Genomic DNA, 16,141 nt, shown 5'->3' on the forward strand with positions numbered 1-16,141 from the left:
TCTAATTACCCTGTAAGGTATTTACCATCCTGATTTTTCAGAGGTGATTCTTTTTACCTTTTCTTGTATTAAAATTCTTCTTGTAAGAAATTGAATGCTTTTTTCATTGTTCTTAAGATCTAAGGGTTTGGGTCTGTGGTCACTTGTGCAAATTGGTGAGGATTTTTATTAAGCCTTCCCCAGGCAGGGGGGTGCAAGGTTTTGGTGAGGATTGTGGGGGGAAAGATGTTTCCAAACAATGCTTTCTCAAAAATAAACCCAGTGAGACGAGACGTTTGGTGGTGGCAGTGGAAGTCCAAGGGCAAAGGGTAAAATAGTTTGTACCTTGGGGAAGTTTTAACCTAAGCTGGTAAAAGTAAGCTTAGGAGGTTTTCATGCAGGTCCCCACATCTGTACCCTAGAGTTCAGAGTGGGGAAGGAACCTTGACACATGTATACTGTAATGTAGAAAGAATGAAAAATGATACTAATTGTTCTCACCATACTCTGCATTAATTTGCTCACATTTGTCTCTGCATGGCTGTAACTTCTCAATAATATGAAGGCTAAACATAGTTAAGCTTTCTATTTTGCAAACATTCTATTTTCTTTATCTCCATATTTATTTTCACTTTCTGTCAATGTTAGCTATTAACTAAAATGGAAGCATAAATTGAAAATATTGATAGCACTTTCATGTTCCATTTATATTACTGGACCTAAGGAAACAAATTTTAAAGTATTATCTTCATGTTTAAAAAGAAAAAAGCTAACTTCATTTGCCTATTTGTGATCATGTTCTCTTTGTATAAAAATTCCCAATTAAAAGTATGTAACATGAGGTTTTTGTTGCAACAGTATTAGAAAAATAAAATAAATCTTATTCCATTTTACTAAAAGCCAAAACGGAAACAGGAATTTAGTGTTCTGCAACTTGAAGAAAAATGAATAGACTATAAAATAAGCACATGATTTCAGGCTGGAAGAAAGTCAGTTTAAAATTGTTTGCAGTGTTGTCAATTTAAAACTGGTTTGTTGCTGTTGATGCTTAGGGCAGGAAGTCCCTTTAGACTTCTGTTTCACAAGGGAAAAATAATCCTCTTGAGAATGCCTGTGGAAATGCTTGAGAAGCCTGCAGTGTTAGTTCTTTACATGTCCTACTGAGTGTATTTGTGCCAGACCAGGCCTCCTGCTAAGCTTTGTTTCATCTCTCTTTTCTGTTGTCCCTCCTGGCCTCCCCCCCCAAAAAAAAGTGAAAGTAAAAGTAAAAACATAAATGAATAATATATGGACATCCATTGGGATATATTGGAAAATGTTCACAATACAATTTTAGAATAAAATGCTAAAGGTTTAAGTGATAGTGTTTAGAATAGTAAATAAGCACATTAAAAACAAATTATATGCCTGATGTCCCCTTCAGGGAAAGAAAATAAGATAAAGATGAAAATCAAATCTCCATTAATGACATGAAACCTAATGAATATAAATATCTACATTGTCTTCACAAGCATTTATAAAGAATGACAATGTCAAGAGATATAGTCTCATCTGAAAGCACAGTGGTTTATGTGGAACTTCTCAATACTAAAAGATTTTGTAGCATGATATGAATATTTTCCCTTACATATTTTGAGCTAACTGCAAATATTGTGACCCAAATGACTGTTGTGAAAAAGCACAAAAGTACATAGTAGGTAGAGAGGGATTTTCAGATCTCAAGATATCCAAAAGCTCTTCACAATTCCAAATATTGTAATTTGTAATCTCACATATGCAAATCATATTTTTTCCTAAATAGTTTGCCATTTAAAAGAGAGTGAAGGTATTTAATATCCTTGATGATATTTAATATTGGGGTGGATTATATTTTAGAGTATCTGGACTATAAATGAAAATATACTCGTATCTATTTTAATTTCTGTGCTTGAGATTTCTTTAAATATTCTCGGCAAATAAGCGCATGCTAGAAAACATTGTAATAGTTTTAATCACTTTCTGTATGAAACCCAATGTGTTTATCAGTAAATAAGTAATATCAGTAAAAAGCAAAAAAACCCAACCTATTATATAATCAGAAATAGATGAAATTACCTGAGCTTTTATTCTAAAACACTGTTTTTCAAGATCAAAGTTAAGTGGTATTTGCTCTTAGAAGGCAGGGAAGGAATTCATAAAGTTCCCATTAGTCTAAAAATAAAGGACAAATAAATAAATAAATGTCTGAGTCATTAATGGCATTTTGCCAAAGTTCAGTAGCAGTGAAGCCAGGAAGACAGTGAGTCAGTGGTGCTCCTGCTATTCACTGGACTATGTATAAAAAGTCTTGTGTGAACATAATGAATGGGTTCATCCAAACCACTTTAAGCTATTTAGAGTTAGGAATCCTCATTTACAAAGAATATAAGTAACCTTGCCACACGTTACTTAATTTTTTATTCAAGATTCGTGTCAAGCCAAACTTTCATTATAACAAATTAAATATTCTATTTTTTTTTTGGAGAGGATGTGGAGTATCTAAAGCCTTTGCATTGTCAGTATTAATAATATTTGTACAGCACCAATTATGAGCGTGGACGTTTGCAGACAGGTATAAAGACGTGTTCCTGCACTGAAGAACATACAGTCTGAATAAACTGTCAGTACTCGAGATATGAAGTAATCCTTTTCTACTTGCTTAGTCTGTTTTCAGCAGGACAGTGAACTGGATAGAACAAATAGACTATAGGTGACTTGCTTCATTAGTAGTACTTTATCACCAGGGATGCTCTGGGGTCTGTATGCATACAGGTATTGTCCAACAAATTTACTAATACCATGAAGTTTTTAGGAAGTTAGTGGAGCTACTTGGGATTAAGCTCTCTCGTTACCTTTTTATTGTACTTTAGTTCCCAGATCCACTGAAGTCTGTCATAAATTTCTCCTTTGAGAAGATACCCTGTTTTACAAATGTCTCATGACATGGGCTGACCTATTATAACTGAATTATTTTAGGAGGTAAAAAGTAAAAACTTTCTTTCAAAATTTGCTCGTAGTGGAAATGCTAGGCATTCACAATTTGCTCTAATATTTTATAGTACTGCTTTTCAGGGAAGCAGTAATCTTACTTTGCACCCGCACCAAAAGAAAGAATGATTTGGAGTTCAGAGATCAAACTAGTTAGGAAACTGGAGAACACAATTAGTCCCTCTTGTTGGTTATAAAATTTGGGTGCGTCTCATTTCAAGAGTGTTCTCAGTGTATCTTTTAGTGTCAACCTGTTAGGTGCCGAATTATTGGCATTTTCCAGACTTACAGAGAGGGAGCACTGAAAACATTCACAATATTTTTTAAACTCTGGAACACTTTTGAAGTCCATAACATTTTATAAAATAAACCTCCTTTTTCTGAAGAAACTTCCATGTGAAAAATCAGCCACTTCTTTTTTTAGGATGAAGATAAGCATGGTTTTGAACATGTAGTATTTTGAACCAGTGCACACATTGTCGTTTGCTGATGTTCACTTTTAACTTTTTTTTAAGTTTATTATTTGCAGAGATTTTTCTTTACAGACTGTAGTAACTCTCTCTAGGTTGTTTCCCTTATTTATGTTTTTGAGTGGGTCCCTGGAGCCTCCTGTTAAAATTTCACCACCAAACAGAAGGAAAAGTGGGAAGGATTTCCCTGCCCCTTTTGGCATTAACCTCTCTGGATAGTACTAAAACAAACTTGTCAGAGATGACATCCGTGAGGCTCCTAACAGTACTTCTGAAGAGAAAGTGTTTGACCTTTAAGTGAACCAAATTGCACTAAATGGTAGGTCTTTCAGAAAAATTTAGCTGGGAAGGACCTTATAAGACCACTCTACTACAAAGTACACAAGCTGAATACTTTGCAACTTAATACATTTGTTTGCCAAATGGTATTTTTTACTCCTTTCCTTTTATTGTTCCCTCTGCACAGTTAGAGCTTTCAAAGTATTCCAACCTGAAGAACAGTTAGAATGCTATTCTGCCTAAGAACTAAGAAATACAAATATCTGGTGGAAGATTGAAGTCCTCCTATAGGTGACATGTAATATCTCTTAAACAAAACACGACACTGCAAATGCTAATGATGGGAGTACTGCCTAGTTCTGTGTTTAACACTGACACTCAAGGAAAATTATTTATAAATGTTATCTTAATTAAAGAGACTTCCCACCTCAGTGGCTACTACTTTGGGGTTAGTTGTCCTCATTTGTTTTGTTAAAAAGGCACTCACACTGCCTGGATCACTGATGGTCAGAAAACTGGGCAGTCATGTTATAGTGTTGCCTCTTGTGTACAACTCCAGCCAGGACTCCTGAAAGCCAGGAGCCAGATCTTCCACTACTCTGTAAATGAAGCTGCCTCCTCCACACTTCCCAGAACCAAGAGCAGCCACTCTCTGGATAAAGCGGAACCCATCAGGCCAAGGGAAGCTCCCACCACATCTACTGAGAAATGAAGAGGGATGAAGAGATAAGAAAGTTTAAGTAGTAGGGACTGAGGAGAAATGAGCCTGGGTTGGGAGTCCTGAATAACAGGGGAAGTGGGGAAGGAGGAGGCTGGGCTGGGGAAGCTGGGCCCAGAATGAGTTAGAGGAGAAAATAAAGGGGCCCAAGCACTAGAAGAGAACTGGACATGAACAGGCCATGTAAGTGGCTGCATGCGGAAAGAGGCCAAAGAGTCTTCAGGGATAATGAATTGCAGGGAAAAGGGCTGAGAACTGATTTTAAAAACTGGTGGAAGGAAGGGGTTATTTTTGTACTTGCTTGAGGCTAAAGAGAATTAATTGCAAAGTTGGTTTGGAAATTCATTTGGAAAAATTATTGTAAGTAAAAGGAGGATGGAGAATTAATTTTATATGAAAGGAAATGGATTGGATTGGGAACTGAGAAAGAGAGCTCTCTCGTGTGCTAGAGGAAGGGAGGAAGGTGGGGTAGTCTGTGTGATTGTGATTGGGTGGATGAAAAAGGAAGTGTTTCATGAGATGGCATCACTATTAACAGTTGCTCTACAATATGACAGTGCTTGGGACTCATTGCTCTAATGTACTATTTTATTGTCTTCCTGGGATTTTTTTTTTTTTTAAAAAAAGCTTCAAAAGAAAAATGAAGCAATCTAGTAACAAGATTGGAGCATAGTCCCCTTATTTGGCAAATAGTATTTTTACATCTTTTGCTGTTTAATGTTCTCATAATCCTTGTATGTGCAATGGTTAGTACTTTCAAATGAGGCCACATTGTTCGTATTGTGTTGTGGCTGACATTCCCTTCTAAGTATCTCTTTATTAACCTTAGATGTTGCCCTTTTGGAATTTGTACCATGTTTCATTATGTGTAAAGAATCTTTCAAAAAGCTTGGTTGTTAAAGGCTCCAGAGAGAGTCATGATGATATCCTTTTATTTAGTATTTATTTGTATCTGATTATAAAATAAAAGTTGAGGTGACAAGATAGAGGCTGAGGAGGTGTATGAAACAGAAGTGCAAATGCAGGGATAGATACTGTGGGCCAAAGTCAGCCCTCATGCAAGCAAGCTCCATTGAAGTCAGCTGTGTCACTTTTTCATTCCGATATATGTGTCTGAAGTTTGGGTATATTGTAATTGACTGTTCATCTAAAACTCTGTGACCTTTTGCTTTATCCAGCTGTGCAAATTGGGTCTAAGGAAGGGAGCCTGGTGTTTACCTAGAACTGAGTTTGACTTGCTCTATTTTTGGAAAGGCCTTGTAGATGTATTTAATTAGCTTACATTTCTGAAGGGATCAAGCAGACACAAACAAGGGAATTGTTTCTTTAAACCCATGAAGGTGCATTGGGGGAGTTTTCTTGCACATTAAATTGAGACTGATTGCACAGGTTACCCCCTGATACAATGTAGGAAAATGTACTGCACAGCTAGGCCAATGTATCTCAGTCTTGATCTTCGCCATTCTTGGCATTCTAGCACTGACTTCTTCCAGGACAGATATTGCCAATTGTGCCACATTGTGTGTTATATTTTAAAAAAGCAAGAAATAGAGGGTTACTGTTACTTGACTGATTAGTGCCACTTAAGAGGATGCTTTATACTGTATTTGGTTACAAAACTGAACAAATTTGAACTAAGTGTCCAGAAGCTGACCAGTCCTTGTTGTGACTGAAATGAAGTGGGAGAAAAAATGGTTGTTTACCAAACAATTGATCTCAATTAACAGAATGTTGCTGTTGAAAGTAAAAATCTATGGGAAATATGTTCCATTATTCTTTAGCCTGAGCACAATATATCAGTAAACTCTCTCAAGCAACTGATTCCTGATGAATATACAGATGTGACTAACCTGGACGGTTCTTGTAATGGAAGATAAAACTCTGGAAATTATTTAAGTGATGGCTTTCACATCTCTGTTTTGGGCTGATGTGTTTATCTTTTAAGCATGGGATTTGAAGGTACTAATCCTCATTATAAAAAGCAACACTTTTTCCTACTCCAAATAATTGAAATTTTCTTCTTCTAAAAGTTCTAGCATATAGTCCTAAAAAGCCAAAGATATTTACAAATTACAGAATATACATATAAAATTTTTTATTCTGGTATTATCTTAACTTGTATTCAATTTGCTAAAAACAATCCCATTCTATTTAACTTGAATTGGAAAATGAAGAGGATTGAGACATCATGTTTTAGATGCTAACTTTGGGCTCAAATTTAATTATCCAGGTCATGAAAGTTTCATTTTGTGTTTTTTTTAGTCAGTTTTCATTATCACAAAGAGTGGGCTAATATAAGATTTTTCAGATTCTAAAAATATAAATAATAAAATAAATAGATATGCCTGTTCAAGGATTCCTGTTGCACTAGACACAGCTGTTGCAATGTGTTCTACAGTCTTTCCTCTCTAGAAAGATGAATAAGGCTGTCTTTTCTGTTCAGTAGGACATTGTAAAATTTCAGTTGTTGTATAAAGTCAACGATACATAGTTGAGGTAATATAAGTGAAGTGTACTCTATAATCTCTAATTCTGTTCAGTACTCAAGCTGCACATGATACGAAACCTACAACCGTAAGGTATGATTTTCACTAGAATATCAGATGGTGTCATAGGATATTGCACATTGCTTGGTTTCAGCAGGAATCTCTGAAGTCCATTGGTCTGGAAAGAAGTGGACCAACTGCTGATTCACCAGCACCTTTTAGATGTTCTTCAAATACCACCCATCCAGGGAAGAGATATCTCATTTCCAGGCCTCTTGTAAAGAAGAGAGCAAGTAAGAGAAAGTCAAGGTCTTTGGGGAAGAGGAAGATGACTGAGGATAGGGAGTCTTGGTTATAGCCCCAGTAGGGCTGGACGTCCTTGGGATAAGCTAACAAAATTTTGAGGCTTTTTGGAGGGAGCAGTGTAGACACAGAGCTCCTGTAGCTTCATAGACTTCCCAAATTAATACATAATAATTGCTTAGTAGCATACTAGAATCAACATTCTATAAATTATAGGGGGGGAGGGGAGGAATCTATTCAGCATCAGGGAACTCTAGACTAATTCCTGTCTATGCTAGTTGCTGGATGCATTTTGACTCAAATCTGTCAGTATCCTAATTTGAGGTTTAGCCATGCTATACAGGCAGATGAAGACAAAAAGCATTTGCGGTAATATGTTTATGGTGTAATGCAGTGAAAATGCAGAAAGCAAGCTGTTAAAGAAGGGAGTTAATGCCCTATGACATGTTTTCTTGGGCAACTTGAATACGGACACTGAGTGTTTGCAGAACCATTTAGGTGTGGAATCTCTCTATACAAAATATGGATCTGGATTTTGTAATCTGAAGTGTTCTTGAACACTGTGTGGTTTATTTGGAGTGTAAGGCACTTGAGATGCACCAAACAGAGCATTCCATCCTGTCTAAAAGAGCAAATGTGATTATTTTCCCTTGTACTCTGGAGATACCTTCAGAGAGCGGGATAAGTCTGTTAAAAAGAAAGCCAAGTTGATCAATAAATTTTCCAGTTGACAAGCAATTTTGTAGGAAGAGGCATTAGCTTAAATCATTCTACTGTAAAATTTAATAGTATAGGTTCCATACTGCTAAAGCAGATATTTGTAGGGATTAAAACAGACTTTTAAAAAGCAAAATTTCATTTGACACGATTACACTTTGTAGATTTTTTGTGACATTTTCTGTCAAATTTTCTGGTGCTGCTTTTATTCACTTTTTTTTTCTGGTATTAATTAATTATCATGAGGGACTTACAGGTGTCATCTGATGCATTTGTATTGCAAAGTCACCCAGGAATCCATAGTCACCAGGCATCCTTGTTAGGCATCTAACACAAGCATAGGAAAGACGAAGGTAATACTCCATTCCTCATTTTGTCGGTCTTCTTGCCTCTCCCTCAAACCTATGGTTTTGGAATTGTTGTTCTGCTCTTGCATGCCAGGCCAGGGTGAAGCAGCAATGCCAACCACAATAATTTAATTAGCAATGCTGACAAATTAGCACCTCCTGTGAAGGGTTCTCTCTCTTTCCCTCAATGCCCCCCTCCCCTTCCCCCCTCCCTCCCAGCCAGAAGGGACAGATCTTACTGCTTTGGTGCTGATTCAGATTCTATTTGAATGAGCTGATGGGGCTATGTGGCTTGTTACTCTGATGATCCCTTCTCTAGCAGTTAAGTTATTCACCAATGTTGCAGACCCTGACACTAATCCAGAGACTATATTTTCTAAGTCACATTATCTCCTTGTATATGTCCAATTCTATAATGTGACTATGATGCAGAAAGTAGCATTTCATTGCACCCCATACTGGCTTTCAGCCAAAGCTATTAAAAAATAAAGCAGTAAATGTGGCATGAGGCTGTTGTATAAAAAGTATGGTAAAACTTGTCAAATAAAATGCATGTATTCTGCGCTCTTCACTGAGCGGTCTTTATTTACTGTGAAAAGTAGTTGTGAATCAAATAAGGAAAAATGCAGTGAACTTTTCAAAACCCCAAATACTGTAATACTAAATAATATATAATATGTATAGCTCTTGAGAGTATTAATGTTTAGAATTGTGGATTGTGAATGGACCCTGTTGTCTGACCCTGTTTGTCAATGCTGACAAAATACTTGTTTATAGTTGGGGCAAAGGAGTTTTCAGTATGAGCCGTAATCACATCAGTGCTGCTGATTGTTTTGCTTGGTACGTTTTATAAAGAAATAGATACTGATGCGCCTGTTGCATACATATTTTTAAAAAACAAATGCAAAAGGAGGACCAGTGGTAAGATAATTGTACCCATAAAAAAGAAACCCAGTTTTTAAAGGTAACTGTCTCTGCATGTAAGGCTATGGGAACTTTATGGAGATTATGCTCTCAGACTCCAGGGGCAGGCTCTGGCTGGAATGTGTGAAATGGTTATGCAAGCAGGCATCTTAGTGGGACATTAGTCCTGGAAACTGTCTGCTCGGTCATCTCCAGGGTTGGCTGCTATATGTGCACTTGAAAGAAGAGCAGTTTAAAGGGGAAAATGCCAGTTGGGAATGAATTGGGAAAGCCCCCAGCTGCTGCTCCAACTATCCATATGCCTAAATTGCGATACTAGTTGATGCACAACATGAGCTAGATGGTAAATCCTCAGTCTCATTTTTGTATTGTAGAATTGCACAAGAAACATTCTGCTACTGTTTGGCTAGTTTCATCTTGCCATACAGTTTCATATTGAAAATTGGAATTTTGCAATTTAGAATAATGACTATAGCCTTTCCTTTAAGCTTGTGCGGGAATGCAATTTCAAAACATTTTTCAGGGATTTATCTACATGACTTACATTAATAAATTGAATAGTTGCATGGAAAATTTGCCCCAAAACATACACTGATGCTGTCTCAAAGTGGGGGGGAAAAAAAGGTATTTTCTTTTTGTGTCCTGCCAGTACTCTTCTGCTTAACAAATATGTAACTGGTAGATGGAAACATGTAAGTGAAAACAGATGAGTTATGTAGGAAAGGAATGTGGTTCTTAGATTTGAGAGTCAGAATCATCTGTTGGATACTGCAAAATACAAAACATTAACTGACTAATTTTTAACATTTATTTTTGTCCCTATGCATTACATAAAAGTTTGGTTTATGGAATATTTAATACATTTCCTTTTATATTCAAGGTGCTGAAAAATGTTTCATAATAATTTAATTTAGTGATGCAATAGTTGTGCAGGCAAATGAGCATTTGCTGGCAGTATTCTCATGTAGTCTAAGATGTTTGAACTTCTTTTGACTGAGAAGAAACATTGGTCAATTGAGGTAATTTCAAAGTGTCAGAGGATTTTTAACCTCAAACTGAACAGAGAAAAGAAAATGAATCTGTTTAATATCACCAAAAAGAGTGAAACTCTACCAATACACCTGCACCCCATAATAACCCACTTTAAGGTCAGTAGTGGATACGAACCAAGTTCTGCTGTTGGATTTGACCTGGACTGTCCTGGTGCAGACTACTACCAGCTGGTCCGTCTTGTCCCAATCAGCAGATACCTAATTTATTTTGTACAGTTTAAGTTCAGTACTCCATGGTCAATATGTTGTCTTTAACTGTTGCTAATAACATAGCCTAGAACTGTGCAGCAAATTTGTTAAATAGGGTCACTCTTTACAGAGAGACATCCCTCTCATTTTAAAGTTGCTAGGTACAAAGATGTGAATACAATGTGATCTTAGCATCTGTTCTCAAGCAGATATACATGGAGCTTTGGCTGTGAAATTGCCATTATTCAAATGAGTAATATCTGCCACTAATTTTAATAGGATTTGGTTTATTCATAAATCTTAGGAACAGGAGTTGTATACCTTGCAGCAGCAATGTTTGAAGATCTGCTATTGCTGCATAACAAAAATTCATAATAGGAATAGTAACTACTGCATAAGCCTGGAAAATTAAAATGTTAGTGGTGTATCTTAATTGTCCCCACCTTCTTCCCCTGAACTGGTTTAAAGTTGAAATGTATGCAGAGTTATTTGGCACTCCCCCACCACCCACATTTCAAAACAAATAGGATAAACAAATACCATGTTACAATAGGTAAACTGATCTTTTGGGATGGGGGATGTCCAGAAGGATTGCTCCTTTCAGGTATGTCTATACAGCAAACAAGCCTGTGGCTGGCCCTTGCCAGCCAATTCTGGCTCCCAGAATTGTCAGACTGTGGGGATGTTTCATTGCTCTAGGACCCTACAGGGTCCTAGAGCCGAGGCTCCAGCCTGAGCCCAGAAGCCTACATAGTAATGAAACAGCCTTGCAGCCCAAACCCTGCGAACCCAAGTCAGCTGGCACGGGCCAGTCGCTGGTTTTTCTTTGCTGTGTAGACATACCATTAATGTGCAGTATTGCACAGTTGCGTTAGGTGCATTATGGCTTTTTTGCCTTCCAGTGTAGCGGCTATTGCTAGATGCTTGATGGTATCTGATGGCTCATTCCCAGTTTCCTTCAAATTTAATGATCAACATCAGTTATCCGAAAGGTATCCGTTTATAAATCACTAAAAATGGTGGCAGTATAGATTTGGGTACTGTATTTGCAGTGATATCAGTTATTAGCATGGTTCTCAGCAACAAATATGGTACCATGAAATAAGATACAATGTGTGGCAATTATAGGCCAAATTGTCCTCTTATTTACACAAAAGCAAAAACAGTCCTGTGCAACTAATTGTCTTCCCATTGTGTTTGTTAACCAGATACAGTGTACGTTTCTCAGGCTGTTCCATTCATATAGTCCAGTGTTCATTCAGAAACATAACATTTCCTCTGGTTGATAGATTAAAGGGGGAAATGTGAAATTGTTTTGGGATGTGCAATACACTTGGAACAAAGCCCGTAAAGTTAATTTATGTTAGAAGCTTGTGAGACAATTTTAGATCATTTTAATTTCACTTCAAAAATAAAAAGATGCCATGTCTCAACTGTGCTTTCCTGAATAAATAATTTTTTAGAACAAAAGACATACTTTTCTCAAGTTCAATATAATCGCTAAAGAAGAAATTGCAGTGAATGTTACAATTTTGTCAGCGTTCTAGTAAATTTGATGCAATTTAAATTACGAGTTGATCATTAAAGAGCTTTCATTAATAATCTGAAATATTAATGAAGTAGCATGTAGTATGGTATGTGATAGAATGAAAAACAGCAAGAAAGGTAGGTTAAGCACTTTAAGGCTTTCTATTTGCTTTTCACATCCCCTTAGACCAGGTGTGACTAACAAAGTGAGTCTCAACAGAAGTTGACTTTCTGAGGTACTCTTTGTAGATATAACAGAAAACATAAAGAACCAGGTGTTAAAGCAATGAAAAGGTAAACAGTAAGTCATTCTACAGGATGTTTAGCTGCTAAAACAATTCGAAATCAGCACTGTGCTACTATGGAAACATTTGCAGAACTCAAATACTTCAATTTATTTGTGTCCTCTTTTAAAAACACAAAACCCTTACCTTTTGAATTCTCAGTGTTGGATTTGTTTATCTATTCTTTTTTAAAAGGATTTCCCAGAGATTGACAGGAAAAAGTATTTTGACTAAGAGTGGTGGAATTATCTTACAGGTTTTTGCTTTACCTGATGTCACTTACTTAAGCAAATGCAATATTGTAATAACTGGCATTTAGCACAGAATACTTCTGAGTGCCTTTAATATTTATTTTATGAAATGGCTTATCAACTGAATAGATTAGACAGGTTTACTTTATATATTTTCATCTTACATTGCACATCTGTCAGTGTTGGTCTTTAACACTGCAATGGGAAATATTGCTAAATAAATATGAACGTACGTGTGGAGGGAAATATTTTTTTCTTATGAAATGGGAAGTTAAAGCAAAAAAAAAAAGTAGTTAATGGCTAGATATTTAAGCTGTAATTTGCAAACTGGGATGCCTAAAATATTAGACACCTTAACCCCTAAAAGAAGGCTTGTTGTTTAGGGGCCTGCATAGAATCATCCAAGTTTCCTGATTATGGACAGAGTCCAAGGCCCACTTTTACATATGAAGGTACACATTGCTTTATATCTTGAAAATGTCTATTTTGTTTTACACATGCAAATACACTTAGCTGGTTTCACAGGATACATCATACTGTGTATCTGTGTACCTGCTGGGAGGAAGTAAATCCTAATGAGAAAATAATAATTTATAATGATTCATTACAAATGTTAAAAGAAGAAAGTTTATATTTAAGAAAGTCACTAACATACTGGACTAGTAATGAGCTACTTTCTACTTTTATTTACAATTCAGAACCATTTTTATGCTGTCATTGAAGCCTATGAAGAAAAGTATTTGCAGCATTATATTATGGTGATTATGTTAAAGCATCATAATACTTTTTGCTTAGAATATAGGCATAATAGTGAGAAATAGATTCAGGATTAGAGTTATACTGTGCAACTAAACTATTCTTCCTGTACTAAGATTAAAATGATACAGCAGCTGGTGCATCTCAAGCTTAAGTCAAAATTTAACATACTGTTTAATATTTTGGGAATGTCTGAATTAGGTTCTGTGAAAATGTAACTTGTTTGTGTGGAATTGAATGCAGTTGTATCCTCTTAACATTAACATTTATCAGTGAATTTTTTAATTGCCTTTCCATTATTCATGTAGAAATATATAAATATTGCCTTGTTTGGGGGATGTGAACATGTGCATCTGTGTGTGCACGTATGTATTCCCTCAATTTATAACAGGTTGTTTTGAAGGAATTATGAGAACAGACATACTTTCTGTACTAATGGAAACATTTTGTTTCTGCTTTTTCCTTTGTAAACTCTGTATTTGAGTGGAAGAATTACAGGATTCAAAGGACTTTAGTTAGTGGAGCTTTCTTGAAATTGTCATTTCCCTAGATTAATTTCACTACAAATCAGTCCCTGGAGATATTCAAAGAAGCATTTGTAGATTGCTAATCTTGAGTCTCATACTTAAATCTCTGTACAATGTGCTGAAAATGACTCCATGTAAATAAACTGTAGGCACTTTTAAATAGAGATAAGCTAGCCACTGTCAGTTGTTTGTAACTAACTAGCTGATCAAATTTTTCCTATGTTTCAGAGTAGCAGCCGTATTAGTCTGTATTCACAAAAAGAATAGTAGTACTTATGGCACCTTAGATGCTCAAATAAATTTGTTAGTCTCTAAGGTGCCACAAGTACTCCTTTTCATTTTACTGTTTCATGTATGACTTTTCACATATATGCCTGAAGCCAGTATATATAACTGCTAGTAACTGTTGTCATTAAATTTGAGTTGCTTGCAAGCTAAACAGTATACATGTTCTGCAGAATAATGCAACTCACTCCCCTTCTACTTATTGTATAATGATCCCGGACTTCAAAATGAGCTTTTGATTGAACCTCTTCATTCAAAAAAAACTTAGCCTAGGAAAGACAGTTTGGTGAAAATTTTGTGAAATTAGAGACTTACAGAAGTAGAAAAAGCAGCTTTTGTAAAAGTATAGAAACATATTATTGTAAGTCATGCCTGTGTTTAGAATAGAAATGATATTGTCTTACCTTCATTAGCCACTGAGTGTTGTTTTCCATGATGTTTTCAAGTAGTTGCAGTCTTTGTACTGAATCATCATAATCTAGTGGTGCATCCCTCTGCACTGCATTAGACACATAAGAGCTAGAAGAAGAGCGGCAGTTGTCCATCTCAGGCAATAGAAAGGTATAGCTGCATGACCCATGCTGAACCTGATACTGTTTCTTGCCGATAGTCTCCATGCTTTTACGAAAGGAGCTATACCCTGAAGCTAAAACAAGATTACAGCTCAAAATAAAGTAAACAGCCAGCCACATTTTAATTGCTATGATAACCCAGCAAATCTAAAATATTGAACTATTTTATTTTCAGTATGCTTAACAAGAGTCCAGATTATCTAGTTGACCTGCCCTGAAATTCAGTGCTTTGTCATGTGTAAAGCACTCTGAATGAGGGCTTTTTTTTTTTTAACTTTCCCGTTGCAAACTTGGTAAGAAAAAAAAAAAAAAAGTACTGTCTTCTCTCCGACTGTGCCCTAAACTGTCAGATGCAATAGAGAAACAGTCCTGTCTCAGCTGCAAGTTCTGTGTTCGTTTTAAAAATAAGCTTTAATGTTTTCTTCTGCTTGTCTTTTGGCAAGGTTTTACAGCTTCGGTATCTGAATCAATCACTTTCCTTTCCTTATATGATAAGTTGATAAGAGTAGCCAGACATGTGTAGTTAAACTGCTCCTCCCTCCTGGCTTATCCGTTATCTTCCTGTAGGGGGGGTCACTTGCAAGGCAGCACAAAGATCAGAGCACACTGCTGAATGCTGTATGGTATGCTGCACTAAATCTCTTGAAAAACTGATCAATTACAGGACCCCTGTGAATTTCTTAAGCACAACTCTAATTACGAATTTCCTAGACATCAGTTCTTATAGCTTCCAAGTATGTTTTCAGTGTGAGCTTATAAATTTTTTCTTGTGATCATTTTAAAATATGCACACAAAAGTTCCTTTGTTTGTTTGTTCCTCTTAAAGAAGAATTCTTTTGAACTGTGTCTCAGCCCAGCATTGCTTGGCTTATGTTTAATAGTTTGTATAAATAAGGAGGAAGACACTTTTTTAATCAGACAAAGGTAGGCTTTAGCCTATCCTTTCAGAAAGAAATCATGCTTTTTTTTAAAAAAAAAAAATTGACCCTTCAACTGAACAAATTGTGCATAAATACATTCTACTGTAATTAGAATAGAATGATCTTTTATGTGAATCATGTAAAAAGTGAATAGCAAAGCTTGAAAACAGTTTTTTAAATGTTAGTCATGTTATTAACTGGTTATTTTAAATGTTCATTTTAAAAATATTCATAAATCAAAAGTCAGCCAGCTGGGCAAAAGGGAATAATGTTTCAAACAGAGTAGCAGTAGGAATTCCTCAATAAATGCAGGACTGGCTCTAGGCACCAGCAGAGCAAGCACGTGCTTGGGGCGGCACATTTCCAGGGGCGGAATTCCAGCCATCCTTTTTTTTCAGGGCAGTTGCGCTCTCAGAGCTGTGCCACTTAGATGAGGCAAGGAAGGGGAAGCCCCAGCCCCGGGATGCTGAGCTGCCAGGGCTCAGCCACTACCTGGGGAGGAGAGGGCGAGTCCTGCCGGGGAGCTGGGCTGTACCACCTCATCTGCGC

The 16,141-nt window shown here is 36.4% G+C and overlaps 2 protein-coding genes across 15 annotated transcripts in view; one reads left to right on the forward strand and one right to left on the reverse strand.

Moving 5' to 3' along the window:
- The window catches only part of ANGPT2 (angiopoietin 2), a 72,129-nt gene extending 56,780 nt beyond the window's left edge, over positions 1-15,349 (reverse strand). The window contains exon 1 of one of the 2 annotated variants that reach the window (XM_038397551.2): positions 14,505-15,349. In XM_038397551.2, coding sequence (XP_038253479.1) covers positions 14,505-14,792 — 288 coding nt within the window. In that variant the 5' untranslated portion in view covers positions 14,793-15,349. The remainder of the gene's footprint in view (positions 1-14,504) is intronic. The other variant, XM_038397552.2, reaches the window with a different exon arrangement.
- Positions 1-16,141, forward strand: part of MCPH1 (microcephalin 1) — a 229,824-nt gene that overhangs the window by 163,259 nt on the left and 50,424 nt on the right. The window lies entirely within an intron of this gene.

The sequence above is a fragment of the Dermochelys coriacea genome, chromosome 3, assembly GCF_009764565.3.
Source record: "Dermochelys coriacea isolate rDerCor1 chromosome 3, rDerCor1.pri.v4, whole genome shotgun sequence".
NCBI classification, from domain to species: domain Eukaryota; kingdom Metazoa; phylum Chordata; order Testudines; family Dermochelyidae; genus Dermochelys; species Dermochelys coriacea.